At 41.9% G+C, this 22,251-nt stretch overlaps 1 protein-coding gene across 10 annotated transcripts in view; it reads left to right on the top strand.

Moving 5' to 3' along the window:
* The window catches only part of LOC145347951 (uncharacterized), a 31,252-nt gene extending 9,428 nt beyond the window's left edge, over positions 1–21,824 (top strand). For 2 of the 10 annotated variants that reach the window (XM_080195954.1, XM_080195944.1), the window contains 12 exons: positions 170–259; positions 2,470–2,559; positions 2,940–3,029; positions 5,563–5,652; positions 6,028–6,117; positions 8,330–8,419; positions 8,800–8,889; positions 11,421–11,510; positions 11,886–11,975; positions 14,190–14,279; positions 14,660–14,749; positions 20,652–21,824. In XM_080195954.1, the coding sequence (XP_080052080.1) occupies positions 170–259; positions 2,470–2,559; positions 2,940–3,029; positions 5,563–5,652; positions 6,028–6,117; positions 8,330–8,419; positions 8,800–8,889; positions 11,421–11,510; positions 11,886–11,975; positions 14,190–14,279; positions 14,660–14,749; positions 20,652–21,418 (1,757 nt within the window). In that variant the 3' untranslated portion in view covers positions 21,419–21,824. The remainder of the gene's footprint in view (positions 1–169; positions 260–2,469; positions 2,560–2,939; positions 3,030–5,562; positions 5,653–6,027; positions 6,118–8,329; positions 8,420–8,799; positions 8,890–11,420; positions 11,511–11,885; positions 11,976–14,189; positions 14,280–14,659; positions 14,750–20,651) is intronic. The other 8 variants (XM_080195947.1, XM_080195946.1, XM_080195945.1 and 5 more) reach the window with 8 other exon arrangements.
* Positions 21,825–22,251: the final 427 nt, after the last annotated feature.

Here is a 22,251-nt window from a genome sequence, read left to right as displayed (position 1 = left end):
CTCTCGTGATGTCACCAGCGAGAGGCAAGGAAAATCGTGCAATGTGATCTCTCTGGAGGGATTTGCCTTTCCTGATTTTTCATCCTGGCACTCTTCCGTGGCGAAAGTGGGCTGACTGTTTGGAATTCATGCTATTTGCTCTTAATTGCATTTCTTCTAATTGTGTTAGAAAGCGGATCAGAGGAGCAGAAAATAAATGAGGCGGAATCGCAAAATGCTGAGGCTGAAAATGAAACTCCACCCCATGGAAAAAAACAAGGTAACAGTGTAGAGGAGATGCTGGTTGATGAGGAAAATAAACATTCTGTACATTGGACAGAATGCAGCACTCATTATTACTCAGCTTGTGACTTTAATCATAGATACTAAGGCATCTTTGATAGAAACTTTGTTCTTTCTGAACATGTCATTTACTCTTAATATAATAAAGGCACATAATTTGCTCTGAAATTTCTCTCAAGATCTCAATAAAATTGAAAATTTTGCAGAACAGAAAGCAAGTTGTCACCTTCTGTTCTGTTGCTGCCTCCCTATACAACCAGCTGCATGTACGTTAATACAGATATTACACCATATGCTATTGAGGCCTGTTGCATTGGTGTAAATGCATCTGCATATTTGTGTCTCATGTTTAGGCAAAACCTGGGGTGGAATTTTTAAAAGTTGAAAGTAATGTTCTGAAGCTTACTGTTATACACTGGCATTTCTGGCATCATGTGGAGATGCTGGCGTTGGACTGTGGTAACCACAGTACGAAGTCTCACAACACCAGGTTAAAGTCCAACAGGTTTATTTGGTAGCACAAGCTACCGGCTTTCAGAGCACTGCCCCTTCATCAAATGAGTGGGAGTTCTGTTCACAACCAGGGCATATAAAGACACAAACTCAATGTACAAAATAATGGTTGGAATGCGAGTCTTTACAGGTAATCAAGTCTTAAAGGTACAGACAATGTGAGTGGAGAGAGTATTAAGGAGATGTTTATATTCTCCAGACAAGACAGTTAGTGAGATTTTGCAATCCCAGGCAAGTCGTGGGGGTTACAGATAGTGTAACATAAACTCAAGATCCCGGTTGAACCGTTCTCCTGTGTGGAACTTGGCTATCGGTTTCTACTTAGCGACTCTGCTTTATGCCCTGTTTGCGAATAGACTCACCTGACGAAGGGCAGCTCTTTGAAAGCTGGTGGCTTTTGCTACCACGTAAACCTGTTGGACTTTAACCTGGTGTTGTGAGACTTCTTACTGTATTTAAGGCTTTGTCAAAGACCTCAGACGTTGTTAGGAATGAAAGATATTTATTGATAAAGAGAAACTTGGTATCGAGGTTTGCAGCCCTCAGCTGCCTTGGAGCCTGCCTGGCTACTCCAGTCCTTTCATTCTTACTACATGGTTTCCAGATGTACTCTACCTGAGGGAAAACGCCATCCTCTGGGGTGATGGCTTACTCTGAATTCCCATTGGTCCCTCAAGTCACGTGAAGGTAAAAGGGAGGTGCAGTAATAGTGTTAATCAGAGTGTGTGCACTAAAATATGGTGTGATAGATGAATCTAATTGTTTATGCTGAAAAATAGAGCGGATAGGTACTATTGTATTGAAATTATTTTTGACTGATTAATATTCAGATAAAGAGAGCAGATGATATTGATAAACTTCAGTATAGGTAGCTATTGACATCGGAGACTCTCGCAAGAGAGACTGTATTGGGATTTGGGACGAGAAGATCTCATGTTGAGATTCTCACTGCCGACAGTCGGCGATGTAATATGGTTCATGCCCAGTGAGGGTGTGAACCGAATTAGCATACATTAATGATGATTTAAATATTCAAGTTCAGCTTCAAGACAAATTGTCAAGGAAAATTAATGCTCCCACCAACTGGCGTGACGTGAAGCCAGCAGGCATCACTATTGGTCTCCAAAAAGGAGACTTGACGTAATGAACACACGGGGAGCTTACAGGCCATTGCAGCCCCTGGCTAATACCTTGGCAGGTCGGCATTGCCAGGTTGGAACTATCAAGTGGTGTGGCCTTAAAGGGCCGGGCCTAACGATGTGATACCTTAGGTGATCCCATTGCGAGATCCTGCTCGCTTAAGGGAGGGAAGGGGGCTTCATATCGGCATTGGCAGGGGGGAAAGGGTATTGACATTGGCATTGACAGGACAGTGGAGGTGGACTGATGAAAAACATTGGAGGAGAGAGGTGGGAATCTTTAACTTCATTTTGTGATTGTAGCGTTCACCTGAGGAGCTGGCCTTGCCACTCTTTAGGCCTGGCCCTGTCATTAACATTGCAAATCACCACTCCCTCCATAAAAATGAATAAGTTGGAGAGGATTGCAATTGGGATTGTGCTCAAGGAACTGGCAGCCAGACATGACACTTTGTCCCTTTTTTTTGGAAAATCACACCCTCTGTGTTTACAAGATGCTATTTGCTCGAACCTATGTTTCTTCTGATTATCTTAGAATTCAGATCTGTGAAGCAGGAAAAAAATCAGCCAGTATCACCAAAAGCTGAGAACGAAAATGCAACTCAAGGCAGTGAAGAAAATCAAGGTAAAAATGGAGTGGAGAACTATTTCCTGTGTTTTACAGATTGAATAGATCATTTGCAACCATTTCTTCTGCAGACAAAAATGCCCAGTTGTGATCAGTATAGTGTTTCTTCACCAAATTTACTCTGCCTGGTAGAAGAATGTTGTCACACAATTTGCTCTGAGTTTCTTGTCCAGCCAATTAAAATTTGGGAGAAAATTGCACCTGTCCTCTGCTGGCCGTGTACCTCCACGTTACCAAACAGATCATCATATTTTCCTCGCCACTATTATACACTCAATTTTCAGCCTGTGGCACTCTTCTCTCCTGTGGCGAAAGTGGGCTGACTGTTTGGAATTAATGCTATTTGCTCTTAACTGCATTTCTTCTAATTGTGTTAGAAAGCAGATCAGAGGAGCAGAAAATAAATGAAGTGGAATCGCAAAATGCTGAGGCTGAAAGTGAAACTCCACCCCATGAAAGAAAACAAGGTAAAAATGTAGAGGAGATGCTGGTTGATGAGGAAAATAAACATTCTGTACATTGGACAGAATGCAGTACACATTAATATTCAGCTTGTGACTTTAATCATAGACAATAAGCTATCTTTGATAAAAACTTTGTTCTTTCTGAACATGTCATTTACTCTTCTCAATATTATAAAGGCATATAATTTATTCTGAAATTTCTCTCAATATCTCAATAAAATTGAAAATTTTGCAGAACAGAAAGCAAGTCGTCAACATCTGCTGTGTCACTGCCTCCCTATATAAGCAGCTGCATGTACATTAATACAGATATTACATCATGTGAAATTGAGGCCTGTTGCGTTGTTGTAAATGCATCTGCACATTTGCGTCTCATGCTTAGGCAAAACCTGAAGTGAAGTTTTAAAAGTTGAAAGTAATGTTCTGAAGGTTCTGCAATTTCTCGCATCATGTGGCGATGCCGACGTTGGACTTGCATAAATGCAGTAAGAAGTCTCACAACACCGGGTTAAAGTCCAACAGGTATATTTGGTAGCATGAGCCACTAGCTTTCGGAGCACTGCTCCTTCATCAGATGAGTGGGAGTCCTGTTCACAAACAGGGCATATAAAGACACAAACTCAATTTACAAAGTAATGGTTGGAATGTGCGTCTTTACAGGTAATCAAGTCTTAAAGATACAGACAATGTGAGTGGAGAGAGCATTAAAGAGATGTGTATTTTGCAAGCCCAGGCAAGTCGTGGGGGTTACAGACAGTGTGACAAGAACCCAAGGTCCTGGTTGAGCCGTCCTCATGTGTGTGGAACTTGGCTATCAGTCTCTACTTAGCAACACTGCTTTATGCCTTGTTTGTGAATAGAACTCCCACTCACCTGACGAAGGGGCAGGGCTCCGAAAGCTAGTGGTTTTTGCTACCAGATAAACCTGTTGGACTTTAACCTGGTGTTGTGAGATGTCTTGCTGTATTCCTGGCATCGTCAAAGACTTCAGACATTGTTAGGAATGAAAGATATTTGTTGATAAAGAGAAACTTGGTATTGATTTTGCAGTCCCCAACTGCCTTGGAGCCTGCCTGGTTTCTCCAGCCCTTACATTCTTACTACATGGCTTCCAGGTGTATTCTGCCTGAGGGAAGACTCCACCCTCTGGGGTGATCACTTACTCTCAGTTCCAATCGGTCCCTCAAACCATGTGAAGGTAAAAGGGAGGTGCAATAGCAGTGTTAATCAGAGTGTGTGCACTAAAACATGGTGTGATAGATGAATCTAATTGTTTATGCTGAAGAATTGAGCAGATAGTTGCTATTGTTCTGAAAGTATTTTTGACTGATTAATATTCAGATAAAGAGAGCAGATGATATTGATAAGCTTCAGTATAAGTAGCCATTCGCATCGGAGATTGTTGCAAGAGAGACTGTAATGAATATTGGGCGGAATGCAAAGCTCTATTCAGCTCTTGATTTTAATCAGGTTCTCAGCTGTTATTCTTTCTGGAAAAGCCAATGACTTTTCCCAAAATAAGAATACAAGCACATAATTTACTCTAATTTTCTGCAATGCCTGAGCAAAATTTGGCAAAACAGAGAGCAAGTCCTTGCCTCCTGTTCTATTCCTGCATCCTCATACAACCAGATGGAAGCAGATTTCAGCTGTATATACATCAATGCACAAATTATCCTGCTATCCTCGAGGCACAATAGGACCTTTGGGCCTGTTGCTTTGGTATTATTGTTTAGTACGTTGGTGCCTCATGCTCGACAAAATTTGCAGCTGAACTTTTCGAAGTTGAAAATATTGAGATTGGTGATGTAACCTGGTTCGTGCCCAGTGAGGGGTGAACCAGATTAGCATAGATGAATGATGGTTTAAATGTTCAAATTCAGCTCTTGGAATAATTGTTAGGGAAAATTAATGCTCATACCAACAAACTGCTTGACGTAGAGCTGATGGGAATTACTATTTGTCTCCAAAACCAGAGACCAGGCGCGATGAACATGCTGGAGGGCTTTCAGGTCATTGCAGCCCCCAGGAGGTCAGAGACGTGGCTGGATTCTGTCCTGACACTACCCTTGTACAATGCCAGGAGAGCTTTGCCATATTGGAACTGCCAAGGTTTACGGCCTGAAGGGATGGAGCCTTTGATGATCCCACGCACAGAGGATGTAGTTCACTAGATGATGGGGAGCGGAGTCTCTGATACTGGCGTCAGCTGGGCGTGGGGTAGTGCTTGAAACAGGCATGGGCAGGACTGATGCCGGACATTTGGGAGAGACAGAAGGGAGTCTTTAACCTCATTTTGTGGTTGGACATCCCCTGATGAATAAGTCTCGCCGGCACCTTTAGGCCCTGCCCCTGATATTCTTGTTGCAAATCATCACCCCCTCCATAAAAAGAGCGAGTCGGAGGGGATTGCAATTGGGATCGTACTCATGGAACCAGTGACCAGAGATGACATTGAGTGTTTTTTTGAGAATTTTGCCCAATGTATTTCCAAAATGCTATTTGGTCTTAACTGTGTTTTTTCTGATTGTCTTAGAATTCAGATCAGTGAAGCGAGAAAGAAATAGGGCAGAATTGCCAGAAGTTGAGGATGAAAGTACAACTCAGGCCAGTGAAGAAAATCAAGGTAAAAGTGGAGAACTGATTCCTGTGTTTTACAGATTGGGTAGATCATTTGCAACCATTTCTTCTGCAGACGAAAATGTCCAGTTGTGATCAGTGTAGTGTTTCTTCATCAAATTTACTCTGCCTGGTAGAAGAATATTGTCACACAATTTGCTCTGAGTTTCTTGACCAGCCAATTAAGATTTGGGTGAAAACTGCAGCTGTTCCCTGCTGCCTGAGCACCTCCACGTTACCAAACAGATCATCATATTTTCCTCACCACTATTATACGCTCAATTTTCAGCCTGTGGCACTCTTCTCTCCTGTGGCGAAAGTGGGCTGACTGTTTGGAATTCATGCTATTTGCTCTTAACTGCATTTCTTCTAATTGTGTTAGAAAGCAGATCAGAGGAGCAGAAAATAAATGAGGCGGAATCGCGAAATGCTGAGGCTGAAAGTGAAACTCCACCCCATGAAAAAAAACAAGGTAAAAATGTAGAAGAGATGCTGGTTGATGAGGAAAATAAACATTCTGTACATTGGACAGAATGCAGTACTCATTAATATTCAGCAGGTGACTTTAATGATAGATACTAAGGTACCTTTGATCGAAACTTTGTTCTTTCTGAACATGTCATTTACTCTTCTCAATATAATGAAGGCACATAATTTAATCTGAAATTTCTCTCAATATCTCAATAAAATTGAAAATTTTGCAGAACAGAAAGCAAGTTGTCACCTTCTGTTCTGTTGCTGCCTCCCTACAAACCAGCTGCATGTACGTTAATACAGATATTACACCATATGCTATTGAGGCCTGTTGCATTGGTGTAAATGCATCTGCATATTTGTGTCTCATGTTTAGGCAAAACCTGGGGTGGAATTTTTAAAAGTTGAAAGTAATGTTCTGAAGCTTACTGTTATACACTGGCATTTCTGGCATCATGTGGAGATGCTGGCGTTGGACTGTGGTAACCACAGTACGAAGTCTCACAACACCAGGTTAAAGTCCAACAGGTTTATTTGGTAGCACAAGCTACCGGCTTTCAGAGCACTGCCCCTTCATCAAATGAGTGGGAGTTCTGTTCACAACCAGGGCATATAAAGACACAAACTCAATGTACAAAATAATGGTTGGAATGCGAGTCTTTACAGGTAATCAAGTCTTAAAGGTACAGACAATGTGAGTGGAGAGAGTATTAAGGAGATGTTTATATTCTCCAGACAAGACAGTTAGTGAGATTTTGCAATCCCAGGCAAGTCGTGGGGGTTACAGATAGTGTAACATAAACTCAAGATCCCGGTTGAGCCGTTCTCCTGTGTGGAACTTGGCTATCGGTTTCTACTTAGCGACTCTGCTTTATGCCCTGTTTGCGAATAGACTCACCTGACGAAGGGCAGCTCTTTGAAAGCTGGTGGCTTTTGCTACCACGTAAACCTGTTGGACTTTAACCTGGTGTTGTGAGACTTCTTACTGTATTTAAGGCTTTGTCAAAGACCTCAGACGTTGTTAGGAATGAAAGATATTTATTGATAAAGAGAAACTTGGTATCGAGGTTTGCAGCCCTCAGCTGCCTTGGAGCCTGCCTGGCTACTCCAGTCCTTTCATTCTTACTACATGGTTTCCAGATGTACTGTACCTGAGGGAAAACGCCATCCTCTGGGGTGATGGCTTACTCTGAATTCCCATTGGTCCCTCAAGTCACGTGAAGGTAAAAGGGAGGTGCAGTAATAGTGTTAATCAGAGTGTGTGCACTAAAATATGGTGTGATAGATGAATCTAATTGTTTATGCTGAAAAATAGAGCGGATAGGTGCTATTGTATTGAAATTATTTTTGACTGATTAATATTCAGATAAAGAGAGCAGATGATATTGATAAACTTCAGTATAGGTAGCTATTGACATCGGAGACTCTCGCAAGAGAGACTGTATTGGGATTTGGGACGAGAAGATCTCATGTTGAGATTCTCACTGCCGACAGTCGGCGATGTAATATGGTTCATGCCCAGTGAGGGTGTGAACCGAATTAGCATACATTAATGATGATTTAAATATTCAAGTTCAGCTTCAAGACAAATTGTCAAGGAAAATTAATGCTCCCACCAACTGGCGTGACGTGAAGCCAGCAGGCATCACTATTGGTCTCCAAAAAGGAGACTTGACGTAATGAACACACGGGGAGCTTACAGGCCATTGCAGCCCCTGGCTAATACCTTGGCAGGTCGGCATTGCCAGGTTGGAACTATCAAGTGGTGTGGCCTTAAAGGGCCGGGCCTAACGATGTGATACCTTAGGTGATCCCATTGCGAGATCCTGCTCGCTTAAGGGAGGGAAGGGGGCTTCATATCGGCATTGGCAGGGGGGAAAGGGTATTGACATTGGCATTGACAGGACAGTGGAGGTGGACTGATGAAAAACATTGGAGGAGAGAGGTGGGAATCTTTAACTTCATTTTGTGATTGTAGCGTTCACCTGAGGAGCTGGCCTTGCCACTCTTTAGGCCTGGCCCTGTCATTAACATTGCAAATCACCACTCCCTCCATAAAAATGAATAAGTTGGAGAGGATTGCAATTGGGATTGTGCTCAAGGAACTGGCAGCCAGACATGACACTTTGTCCCTTTTTTTTGGAAAATCACACCCTCTGTGTTTACAAGATGCTATTTGCTCGAACCTATGTTTCTTCTGATTATCTTAGAATTCAGATCTGTGAAGCAGGAAAAAAATCAGCCAGTATCACCAAAAGCTGAGAACGAAAATGCAACTCAAGGCAGTGAAGAAAATCAAGGTAAAAATGGAGTGGAGAACTATTTCCTGTGTTTTACAGATTGAATAGATCATTTGCAACCATTTCTTCTGCAGACAAAAATGCCCAGTTGTGATCAGTATAGTGTTTCTTCACCAAATTTACTCTGCCTGGTAGAAGAATGTTGTCACACAATTTGCTCTGAGTTTCTTGTCCAGCCAATTAAAATTTGGGAGAAAATTGCACCTGTCCTCTGCTGGCCGTGTACCTCCACGTTACCAAACAGATCATCATATTTTCCTCGCCACTATTATACACTCAATTTTCAGCCTGTGGCACTCTTCTCTCCTGTGGCGAAAGTGGGCTGACTGTTTGGAATTAATGCTATTTGCTCTTAACTGCATTTCTTCTAATTGTGTTAGAAAGCAGATCAGAGGAGCAGAAAATAAATGAAGTGGAATCGCAAAATGCTGAGGCTGAAAGTGAAACTCCACCCCATGAAAGAAAACAAGGTAAAAATGTAGAGGAGATGCTGGTTGATGAGGAAAATAAACATTCTGTACATTGGACAGAATGCAGTACACATTAATATTCAGCTTGTGACTTTAATCATAGACAATAAGCTATCTTTGATAAAAACTTTGTTCTTTCTGAACATGTCATTTACTCTTCTCAATATTATAAAGGCATATAATTTATTCTGAAATTTCTCTCAATATCTCAATAAAATTGAAAATTTTGCAGAACAGAAAGCAAGTCGTCAACATCTGCTGTGTCACTGCCTCCCTATATAAGCAGCTGCATGTACATTAATACAGATATTACATCATGTGATATTGAGGCCTGTTGCGTTGTTGTAAATGCATCTGCACATTTGCGTCTCATGCTTAGGCAAAACCTGAAGTGAAGTTTTAAAAGTTGAAAGTAATGTTCTGAAGGTTCTGCAATTTCTCGCATCATGTGGCGATGCCGACGTTGGACTTGCATAAATGCAGTAAGAAGTCTCACAACACCGGGTTAAAGTCCAACAGGTATATTTGGTAGCATGAGCCACTAGCTTTCGGAGCACTGCTCCTTCATCAGATGAGTGGGAGTCCTGTTCACAAACAGGGCATATAAAGACACAAACTCAATTTACAAAGTAATGGTTGGAATGTGCGTCTTTACAGGTAATCAAGTCTTAAAGATACAGACAATGTGAGTGGAGAGAGCATTAAAGAGATGTGTATTTTGCAAGCCCAGGCAAGTCGTGGGGGTTACAGACAGTGTGACAAGAACCCAAGGTCCTGGTTGAGCCGTCCTCATGTGTGTGGAACTTGGCTATCAGTCTCTACTTAGCAACACTGCTTTATGCCTTGTTTGTGAATAGAACTCCCACTCACCTGACGAAGGGGCAGGGCTCCGAAAGCTAGTGGTTTTTGCTACCAGATAAACCTGTTGGACTTTAACCTGGTGTTGTGAGATGTCTTGCTGTATTCCTGGCATCGTCAAAGACTTCAGACATTGTTAGGAATGAAAGATATTTGTTGATAAAGAGAAACTTGGTATTGATTTTGCAGTCCCCAACTGCCTTGGAGCCTGCCTGGTTTCTCCAGCCCTTACATTCTTACTACATGGCTTCCAGGTGTATTCTGCCTGAGGGAAGACTCCACCCTCTGGGGTGATCACTTACTCTCAGTTCCAATCGGTCCCTCAAACCATGTGAAGGTAAAAGGGAGGTGCAATAGCAGTGTTAATCAGAGTGTGTGCACTAAAACATGGTGTGATAGATGAATCTAATTGTTTATGCTGAAGAATTGAGCAGATAGTTGCTATTGTTCTGAAAGTATTTTTGACTGATTAATATTCAGATAAAGAGAGCAGATGATATTGATAAGCTTCAGTATAAGTAGCCATTCGCATCGGAGATTGTTGCAAGAGAGACTGTAATGAATATTGGGCGGAATGCAAAGCTCTATTCAGCTCTTGATTTTAATCAGGTTCTCAGCTGTTATTCTTTCTGGAAAAGCCAATGACTTTTCCCAAAATAAGAATACAAGCACATAATTTACTCTAATTTTCTGCAATGCCTGAGCAAAATTTGGCAAAACAGAGAGCAAGTCCTTGCCTCCTGTTCTATTCCTGCATCCTCATACAACCAGATGGAAGCAGATTTCAGCTGTATATACATCAATGCACAAATTATCCTGCTATCCTCGAGGCACAATAGGACCTTTGGGCCTGTTGCTTTGGTATTATTGTTTAGTACGTTGGTGCCTCATGCTCGACAAAATTTGCAGCTGAACTTTTCGAAGTTGAAAATATTGAGATTGGTGATGTAACCTGGTTCGTGCCCAGTGAGGGGTGAACCAGATTAGCATAGATGAATGATGGTTTAAATGTTCAAATTCAGCTCTTGGAATAATTGTTAGGGAAAATTAATGCTCATACCAACAAACTGCTTGACGTAGAGCTGATGGGAATTACTATTTGTCTCCAAAACCAGAGACCAGGCGCGATGAACATGCTGGAGGGCTTTCAGGTCATTGCAGCCCCCAGGAGGTCAGAGACGTGGCTGGATTCTGTCCTGACACTACCCTTGTACAATGCCAGGAGAGCTTTGCCATATTGGAACTGCCAAGGTTTACGGCCTGAAGGGATGGAGCCTTTGATGATCCCACGCACAGAGGATGTAGTTCACTAGATGATGGGGAGCGGAGTCTCTGATACTGGCGTCAGCTGGGCGTGGGGTAGTGCTTGAAACAGGCATGGGCAGGGCTGATGCCAGACATTGGGAGAGACAGAGGGAGTCTTTAACCTCATTTTGTGGTTGGACATCCCCTGATGAATAAGTCTCGCCGGCACCTTTAGGCCCTGCCCCTGATATTCTTGTTGCAAATCATCACCCCCTCCATAAAAAGAGCGAGTCGGAGGGGATTGCAATTGGGATCGTACTCGTGGAACCAGTGACCAGAGATGACATTGAGTGTTTTTTTGAGAATTTTGCCCAATGTATTTCCAAAATGCTATTTGGTCTTAACTGTGTTTTTTCTGATTGTCTTAGAATTCAGATCAGTGAAGCGAGAAAGAAATAGGGCAGAATTGCCAGAAGTTGAGGATGAAAGTACAACTCAGGCCAGTGAAGAAAATCAAGGTAAAAGTGGAGAACTGTTTCCTGTGTTTTACAGATTGGATAGATCATTTGCAACCATTTCTTTTGCAGACGAAAATGTCCAGTTGTGATCAGTGTAGTGTTTCTTCATCAAATTTACTCTGCCTGGTAGAAGAATATTGTCACACAATTTGCTCTGAGTTTCTTGACCAGCCAATTAAGATTTGGGTGAAAACTGCAGCTGTTCCCTGCTGCCTGAGCACCTCCACGTTACCAAACAGATCATCATATTTTCCTCACCACTATTATACGCTCAATTTTCAGCCTGTGGCACTCTTCTCTCCTGTGGCGAAAGTGGGCTGACTGTTTGGAATTCATGCTATTTGCTCTTAACTGCATTTCTTCTAATTGTGTTAGAAAGCAGATCAGAGGAGCAGAAAATAAATGAGGCGGAATCGCGAAATGCTGAGGCTGAAAGTGAAACTCCACCCCATGAAAAAAAACAAGGTAAAAATGTAGAAGAGATGCTGGTTGATGAGGAAAATAAACATTCTGTACATTGGACAGAATGCAGTACTCATTAATATTCAGCAGGTGACTTTAATGATAGATACTAAGGTACCTTTGATCGAAACTTTGTTCTTTCTGAACATGTCATTTACTCTTCTCAATATAATGAAGGCACATAATTTAATCTGAAATTTCTCTCAATATCTCAATAAAATTGAAAATTTTGCAGAGCAGAAAGCAAGTTGTCACCTTCTGTTCTGTTGCTGCCTCCCTATACAACCAGCTGCATGTACGTTAATACAGATATTACACCATATGCTCCTGAGGCCTGTTGCATTGGTGTAAATGCATCTGCATATTTGTGTCTCATGTTTAGGCAAAACCTGGGGTGGAATTTTTAAAAGTTGAAAGTAATGTTCTGAAGCTTACTGTTATACACTGGCATTTCTGGCATCATGTGGAGATGCTGGCGTTGGACTGTGGTAACCACAGTACGAAGTCTCACAACACCAGGTTAAAGTCCAACAGGTTTATTTGGTAGCACAAGCTACCGGCTTTCAGAGCACTGCCCCTTCATCAAATGAGTGGGAGTTCTGTTCACAACCAGGGCATATAAAGACACAAACTCAATGTACAAAATAATGGTTGGAATGCGAGTCTTTACAGGTAATCAAGTCTTAAAGGTACAGACAATGTGAGTGGAGAGAGTATTAAGGAGATGTTTATATTCTCCAGACAAGACAGTTAGTGAGATTTTGCAATCCCAGGCAAGTCGTGGGGGTTACAGATAGTGTAACATAAACTCAAGATCCCGGTTGAACCGTTCTCCTGTGTGGAACTTGGCTATCGGTTTCTACTTAGCGACTCTGCTTTATGCCCTGTTTGCGAATAGACTCACCTGACGAAGGGCAGCTCTTTGAAAGCTGGTGGCTTTTGCTACCACGTAAACCTGTTGGACTTTAACCTGGTGTTGTGAGACTTCTTACTGTATTTAAGGCTTTGTCAAAGACCTCAGACGTTGTTAGGAATGAAAGATATTTATTGATAAAGAGAAACTTGGTATTGAGGTTTGCAGCCCTCAGCTGCCTTGGAGCCTGCCTGGCTACTCCAGTCCTTTCATTCTTACTACATGGTTTCCAGATGTACTGTACCTGAGGGAAAACGCCATCCTCTGGGGTGATGGCTTACTCTGAATTCCCATTGGTCCCTCAAGTCACGTGAAGGTAAAAGGGAGGTGCAGTAATAGTGTTAATCAGAGTGTGTGCACTAAAATATGGTGTGATAGATGAATCTAATTGTTTATGCTGAAAAATAGAGCAGATAGGTGCTATTGTATTGAAATTATTTTTGACTGATTAATATTCAGATAAAGAGAGCAGATGATATTGATAAACTTCAGTATAGGTAGCTATTGACATCGGAGACTCTCGCAAGAGAGACTATATTGGGATTTGGGACGAGAAGATCTCATGTTGAGATTCTCACTGCCGACAGTCGGCGATGTAATATGGTTCATGCCCAGTGAGGGTGTGAACCGAATTAGCATACATTAATGATGATTTAAATATTCAAGTTCAGCTTCAAGACAAATTGTCAAGGAAAATTAATGCTCCCACCAACTGGCGTGACGTGAAGCCAGCAGGCATCACTATTGGTCTCCAAAAAGGAGACTTGACGTAATGAACACACGGGGAGCTTACAGGCCATTGCAGCCCCTGGCTAATACCTTGGCAGGTCGGCATTGCCAGCTTGGAACTATCAAGTGGTGTGGCCTTAAAGGGCCGGGCCTAACGATGTGATACCTTAGGTGATCCCATTGCGAGATCCTGCTCGCTTAAGGGAGGGAAGGGGGCTTCATATCGGCATTGGCAGGGGGGAAAGGGTATTGACATTGGCATTGACAGGACAGTGGAGGTGGACTGATGAAAAACATTGGAGGAGAGAGGTGGGAATCTTTAACTTCATTTTGTGATTGTAGCGTTCACCTGAGGAGCTGGCCTTGCCACTCTTTAGGCCTGGCCCTGTCATTAACATTGCAAATCACCACTCCCTCCATAAAAATGAATAAGTTGGAGAGGATTGCAATTGGGATTGTGCTCAAGGAACTGGCAGCCAGACATGACACTTTGTCCCTTTTTTTTTGGAAAATCACACCCTCTGTGTTTACAAGATGCTATTTGCTCGAACCTATGTTTCTTCTGATTATCTTAGAATTCAGATCTGTGAAGCAGGAAAAAAATCAGCCAGTATCACCAAAAGCTGAGAACGAAAATGCAACTCAAGGCAGTGAAGAAAATCAAGGTAAAAATGGAGTGGAGAACTATTTCCTGTGTTTTACCGATTGAATAGATCATTTGCAACCATTTCTTCTGCAGACAAAAATGTCCAGTTGTGATCAGTATAGTGTTTCTTCACCAAATTTACTCTGCCTGGTAGAAGAATATTGTCACACAATTTGCTCTGAGTTTCTTGACCAGCCAATTAAGATTTGGGTGAAAACTGCAGCTGTTCCCTGCTGCCTGAGCACCTCCACGTTACCAAACAGATCATCATATTTTCCTCACCACTATTATACGCTCAATTTTCAGCCTGTGGCACTCTTCTCTCCTGTGGCGAAAGTGGGCTGACTGTTTGGAATTCATGCTATTTGCTCTTAACTGCATTTCTTCTAATTGCGTTAGAAAGCAGATCAGAGGAGCAGAAAATAAATGAGGCGGAATCGCGAAATGCTGAGGCTGAAAGTGAAACTCCACCCCATGAAAAAAAACAAGGTAAAAATGTAGAAGAGATGCTGGTTGATGAGGAAAATAAACATTCTGTACATTGGACAGAATGCAGTACTCATTAATATTCAGCAGGTGACTTTAATGATAGATACTAAGGTACCTTTGATCGAAACTTTGTTCTTTCTGAACATGTCATTTACTCTTCTCAATATAATGAAGGCACATAATTTAATCTGAAATTTCTCTCAATATCTCAATAAAATTGAAAATTTTGCAGAACAGAAAGCAAGTTGTCACCTTCTGTTCTGTTGCTGCCTCCCTATACAACCAGCTGCATGTACGTTAATACAGATATTACACCATATGCTATTGAGGCCTGTTGCATTGGTGTAAATGCATCTGCATATTTGTGTCTCATGTTTAGGCAAAACCTGGAGTGAAGTTTTAAAAGTTGAAAGTAATGTTCTGAAGGTTACTGTTATGCACTGGCATTTCTGGCATCATGTGGAGATGCTGGTGTTGGACTAGGGTCACCACAGTACGAAGTCTCACAACACCAGGTTAAAGTCCAACAGGTTTATTTGGTAGCACAAGCCACTGGCTTTCGGAGCACTGCTCCTTTGTCAGGTGAGAGTGAGTTCTGTTCACAACCAGGGCATATAAAGACACAAACTCAATTTACAAAATAATGGTTGGAATGTGAGTCTTTACAGGTAATCAAGTCTTAAAGGTACAGACAATGTGAGTGGAGAGAGCATAAAGAGATGTGTATTTTGCAAGCCCAGGCAAGTTGTGGGGGTTACAGACAGTGTGACATGAACCCAAGGTTGTGGTTGAGCCGTCCTCATGTGTGTGGAACTTGGCTATCAGTTTCTGCTTAGCGACTCTGCTATATGCCATGTTTGTGAATAGAACTCCTACTCACCTGACGAGGGGGCAGCGCTCTGAAAGTTAGTGGCTTTTGCTACCAAATAAACCTGTTGGACTTTAACCTGGTGTTGTGAAATGTCTTGCTGTATTTCTGGCATCATCAAAGACTTCAGATATTGTTAGAAACAAAAGATATTTATTGATAAAGAGAAATTTGGTATCGAGGTTTGCAGTCCTCAACTGCCTTGGAGCCTGCCTGGTTTCTCCAGTCCTTACATTCTTACTACATGGCTTCCAGGTGTATTCTGCCTGAGGGAAGACTCCACCCTCTGGGGTGATCACTTACTCTCAGTTCCAGTTGGTCCCTCAAACCATGTGAAGGCAAAAAGGAGGTGCAATGCCAGTGTTAATCAGTGTGTGTGCACTAAAACATGGTGTGATAGATGAATCTAATTGTTTATGCTGAAGAATTGAGCAGATAGTTGCTATTGTTCTGAAAGTATTTTTGACTGATTAATATTCCGATAAAGAGAGCAGATGATATTGATAAGCTTCAGTACAAGTAGCCATTTGCATTGGAGATTGTTGCAAGAGAGACTGTAATGAAAATTGGGCGGAATGCAAAGCTCTATTCAGCTCTTGATTTTAATCAGGTGCTCAGCTGTCTTTATAGAAATTTTATTCTTTCTGGAAAAGCCAATGACTTTTCCCAAAATAAAAATACAGGCACATAATTTACTCTGTAATTTTCTGCAGTGCCTTAATAAAATTTGGCAGAACGGAGAGCAATTCCTTGCCTCCTGTTCTGTTCCTGCATCCTCATATAACCAGATGGAAGCAGATTTCAGCTGTATGTACATCAATGCACAAATTATCTTGCTATCCTAGAGGCACAATAGGATCTTTGGGCCTGTTGCTTTGGTATTATTGCATTAGCACATTGGTGCCTCATGCTCAACAAAACTTGCAGCTGAACTTTTTGAAGTTGAGAATATTGAGATTCTCACTGCCCTCAGCTGGTGATGTAATCTGGTTCATGCCCAGTAAGAGGTGAACCAGACTAGCATAGATTAATGTTGGTTTAAATATTCAAATTCAGCTCTGAGAATAATTGTTGCGGAAAATTAATGCTCATACCAACAAACTGCTTGACGTAGAGCTGATGGGAATTACTATTCGTCTCTAAAACCAGAGACCAGGCATGGTGAACATGCTGGAGGGCTTTCAGGTCATTGCAGCCCCCTGGAGGTCAGAGATGTGGCTGGACTCTGTCCTGACACTGCCCTTGTACTATGCCAGGAGGGCATTGCCATATTGGAACTGCCAAGGTTTATGGCCTGAAGGGATGGAACCTTTGATCCCATACACAGCAGGATGTAGCTCACTTGATGGTGGGGAGCATCGGCCGTGGGTGGGGTCGTGTTTGAAACAGGCATGGGCGGGACTGTTGCCAGACATTGGGAGAGACAGTTGCTTGAGATTGGAACAAAACTTCATCCTGTTCCGTGCTGGTTGTGCACTTCCACATTACCAAAAAGATCATCACATTTTCCTTGGTACTATTGTACACAGAATTTACCTGAAAACACTCAATTTAGCATCATATCCTGGAACTTTCTTTCTGTATTTTGAATTTTAGAAACTGTTTAAAAAGAGGATTTCAGACCCAGGAATCTCTTGGTTTAGAATTAGCAATCATTGTTCCTAACTTCATATCTTCTGTTTTTCCCAAATCCACAATTGAAAAGTAAGTTAGGAATTCAAAAGGAACTTTATAACCTCCACAGTGCACAGAGGGTTCTCAGGATGAGAGGGAAATTAATATTCTGTATATTGGACAGAATGCAAAGCTGATTAATATTCAGCTCTTAACATTAGTTACAGGGGTTCAGATGCACATCAGGTGGAGGCAGGAATGTCCAGGGTTTGAACAGTTAGGGGTCTGCTGGATCCCATGAGTCAGCTGTGTTCCGTGACTTTGGAGTCATTCATCCTTCAGCTGCTTGATATGCAAAGGCAGAGGCAGCAATACCAGGAAGGGGTGTCAGTGACACTCCTGCAACTGCAAGGCTGACTGGAGGAGTTTCCAAAGCCTTCTGTCAAGGAGATTGTGCCAGCAATATTAGACACCCAGGCCAACACTGCAAGGGTGGGGGCCTTTGTGCAAAGCTTAGGGCTTGAAATCAGATACATGGTGGGGAGATGTCAGAAGTATGGCTCAGTCCCTAAGTTCCATGGCTGATGGCTTCAACTGTAAAGTGCAGTTACTGATAAACATCCATAAGTACCAGTGCCAGAGTACAGTGAAGCTCCTGGATCTCATTCTAGCTGCACCTCTATCCCATGGAGTGAGCCAGGGGCCTATGAACACCTGAAGGAAGGACCTGCTGATGCACATCCTGGGGCCTTCCCACCCAGGAGACCCTGGGAATAACCTGCCAATCTGACACTGCCCTTCCAGAGCCTGGCGCACCTCTGACGCAGTGAATAGAACAGTGCTACTTGAAAGTAGGTTGGGGCCCTCCAGAGGACACTGCCAAGGGCAAGTCAAGCATCAGAGCATCGAAGGTCACCTCCACCTCAATTGTGTGTTTTGGGGACACACCAAGATATAGGGGGAGGGTATGGGCATAGATGATATTTGGCACTATTAGCTCAGGAACACTGTCAATTGTGCAATTTTGAGATGTCACTATTAAATTTATTGTTACCAATAAGTGTAATACCTCAGAAGCTTACATTTCTTCCAAATGGTATTGCCCGTCTCACCATCGGGACAGAACTGTTCTCGATGAACATCCATATGCATTTCCTGCTGGAGAAAGAGTGAATGGCGGGGGACTGGTGAATGGGCTGTCAAACCCACTGATGTATTACAGTTAGCAGGTTTGCATAGTTATTGGGCTTGCTACCTGCTATGGGCGGGAACTTGATTGGAGCTGGCAAGGTGGGTTGGGAGCATCGTGGTGGGCACAAAACTTATTTTATGCCCAACACCCGATTCTCTGGGCCATCAAGATTCTGCCCAGCAGCGAGTGGGCCCGGAGATTCTGCCCCTTAACTTACTCACAATATCTGGCGCTCTCTCACACACCGATAACTCCCATCATCCCCTAAAGGGCCTGAACATCTCTCGGGTTAACCACTACTGCTCTCGGCATTTACAGAATATTTTGAGATTCTATACAAATCTCCCTCTCTCAGGCCCCTTCTTTATTTCGTCCAGTTTATTTCCCCCCCCCCCCCCCCCCCCCCCCCCGAACAAAAGAATCCCGCCTATTCCTTTTTTCCCCCATCACACAAATATCTCCATCCACAGTTCCACTCTAAAAAGACTAACATGAGTAAGAATGGAAAACTCCAGGGCTCAAGAAGACAAGCCAGAATCTAAGGGCAAGAATCACAAGGGGCAACAAGGGTTGGACATGAGTTGAACAAAAAGCGTCAGAGCAAGTAGAAAAGGGGATATGTTCTCTCTGTCCAACACCAAACTCTAGATAACAAGTGTGTCCATGTACAATACCAGGTCAGTAGTTAGCCTAGGCTGATAAAGTAACAAAAAGTATTGTGATTAAATTTGCTAAGAAAAAGTTTACGAAGTATCAGAGATGTCAGTGGCCAAAGGCAAAAAAGTCAATTTTTTGATGACAACGCATAATTGTAGCAGTTTTATAATTTTAGTGAAATGCAAATTCTTATCGACCACTTCAAATAGGTATAAGTGTTATATTTCAAGTGGTTAGAAACATTTGTTTTCCCTTTTCTTAACTTATGTTACTGTCAAAACTGTGGACCAATGCATTTGCATCAAATCACCCAAGTGATTTCAGCTTTCACTGCAGTTTTGTGCATGTGATCCAGGATAAAATCCATACCAACAACAGAACATGATCTTGCTGGATTATGTACAGGTGAAGCAAAGGACTTTCAGGGCTTCATGGCGTCCAGCATTCATCCTAGCTCCCCACTGGCGAACCATGGGGCTAGTTTTTTGGATGCCTTGTTCTGACGTCACTGACTCATAGAATTATAGAAACTCTACAGTGCAGAAGAAGGCCATTTGGCCCATCGAGTCTGCACTGACCACAATCCCATCAGGCCCTACCCCCGTATCCCTACATATTCTACCTGCTAATCCCTCTAGCCTTCGCATCGCGGGACACTAAGAGGCAATTTTAACATGGCCAATCAACCTAACCCGCATATCTTTGGACTGTGGGAGGAAACCAGAGCACCTGGAGGAAACCCACGCAGACACGAGGAGAATATGCAACTCCACACAGACAACTGGCTGGCTGTGCATAGTGTGTGTGCATAATTAGTATTTTTAGAGAGTCACGCCAAAAAGACCAGTACAAATTGCTTCCGTTTTCTGATTTTTTTTGACACTTCAAGTTTTCTTAGTAAGTTTGTACCCATAATCTATCTGAGAGTACTTGATCAAAATACACTATTAATGATGGGGAAATTTTCATGAGTCTGTGAAAAAAATTGAGGATTGGGTAACTTTGTTTTCAATTAACTTTGATTGTTCTTAGCTTTATCAAGTGCTAGGCATTAACCATCTCCAGTAAGTGAATCTAACCATTTCCTTGTGACATTCAAAGGCGTTACAATTGCTGAATTTTCAGTTCAATATCCTTACTATTGCTTAGAACGTTAATTGGGCTAGGCACATAAATAACATGGAATAAGCCTCTCCTATCAATGTGCAATGTCTTGCCAACTCTACACTTGAAAATACAGTCTGGAATCATTGCTTTGTATCTTTGTACTTTCTGAGTCTCCTGATTTGATAATACTGTTAATATTGCTTTCCTTTCTGCACTTTATATCTTTCTTACTATTAACTTTCTGTTTATTATGTATCCAGCTACCAAAATAGCCTAGCAAGCCACTAGTTCACCGCCTTCTCAAGGACATCAAGGGATGGACAGAAAATGCTAGCCAGCCAACAATGCCTATGTCCCATGAATTTAAAAAAAATTAGCATCCTGTGGATTTTGATTTGATATTACTGTGTGAACATTATACTTGTTACCTGTAAAGCTACTGAATCTTCTTTCTCTCTCCAAAGGTCAACGGTTCACTATGTTATTTGTACCAGTGCTGTTGGTTCTAATCGCCTATATCATATCGCAATTTCAGAACCAACATGAGCCTGAAGGTGTGAAAGACATGCTCAATATATTCTTACAGAATTTTTATGAGGTGCAAAAGAGTTTTCCAAATCAGGAAGACCAACTGTGGAAAAGAAGCAGGATTATGTTGCAGAAACATATTAACATGACTGTGCATTCTGAGCCCTCCATCCTAATGTTTGCAGCTGCTACGGATGCGGAGGAGACAATGCGTTGCCTCACAGGCAGAATCGCTGAAGCCTACGCCTCAGCTTTCAATTCCAAAATTATGGAAATTGATGGATCTAGCAAAAGGTTTTTAAACAGCGATGACGTTAAACTAGAACTAGATAGTCAGCTGACTTCTGGCTTTGGTGAAGGTAGAAAATCAGCTATTATTCATCATTTCCAAGATCTCCCACCTCCATCTACCCTTCTGTTCTATAAGTACTGTGATCATGAAAATGCAGCCTTTAAAGATGTTTCTCTAATGATCACCGTTTTAATGGATGAGAAGGAACTGGACCCATTTTTAAGCTTTAGTCTTCTGGAAGAGATGGTCTATGATTTTCTCGTGATGAAATTTTCCATCTCTGGCAAAGCTGGGCAGTATAATATTCTGGATGCTGATAAATTTGGTGGATTGTGGAGTCGTATTGCACATGCCATATTGCCAGTCCGACCTGAAAAAGAAATTGAAACGAAAGGCTGTAAACATCACTGAAAAGTCTGGGGTACATTAAAAGATTTGCACTGATTTTATTAACGTGAGAAATTATGCACCCGGAATTCATGAACAGGAAATAAATTTTGTATATTAATCACCTAGTTTGCAACCTTGTAAATTTTGATCAAGGATCTAAGCCAAAACTTTAACCTTTTTTGATTCATCTTCTGACTTCATCATCTTCTGTTTTTATTTCAGGCTTTCACCATTCAGAATTCTAGTTGTCTTTAGTTATTATAAACAAATTAATCCACTGACAGCTAAAAAATGTTCTTCCAACTGATGAAATTTAATGGGATGGAGTTTTCTGTGTAAATGTAATTATATTTTTAAACATTGATTTGCTATTGTGCAAGTTGAATCTGTACTGAAATAAATACTTACCAAAGCTTTGTTTGTCAAACACTGGGGGTCAGATTGATTATGAAAAGAGTATAATTTTAAAAGAGAGCAAGAGACAGGAATTTGCTGAATGCGACAATAACTTTGGTAACTATAGGTATTTCTGAAACTGAAACATAGTTGTGGATTTTGAATTTAACGCGAAAGCTTGTTGACAGAAATTGCCTGCCAATCAATTGTAAGTGGTTGCCTGAATGGATACTGATTATGATGTGCAGGAATCTATGTCAGTATCTCCAACTTCGGTGTGGTTCAAAATGGCAGACAGAGTAAGCAGGGTATGCTAATATACTGAGTGACCATGGAAAAACTAGTGTTAATCAGATGTAAAGGTCAGAAATTTGATGAGTGTGGGAATTTGGCGAAGAAGAAAAAGGAGGTGCTGTTTTTGGCTACTAGTGCTTCTGTCCATTCATATAAGCTTGAGA

This window comes from Carcharhinus amblyrhynchos, chromosome 9, assembly GCF_965287045.1.
Source record: "Carcharhinus amblyrhynchos chromosome 9, sCarAmb.v2.hapA, whole genome shotgun sequence".
Classification (NCBI taxonomy): Eukaryota; Metazoa; Chordata; class Chondrichthyes; order Carcharhiniformes; family Carcharhinidae; genus Carcharhinus; species Carcharhinus amblyrhynchos.
Note: the sequence above shows the minus strand (reverse complement) of the source record. Positions and strands in the feature narration are given on the sequence as shown.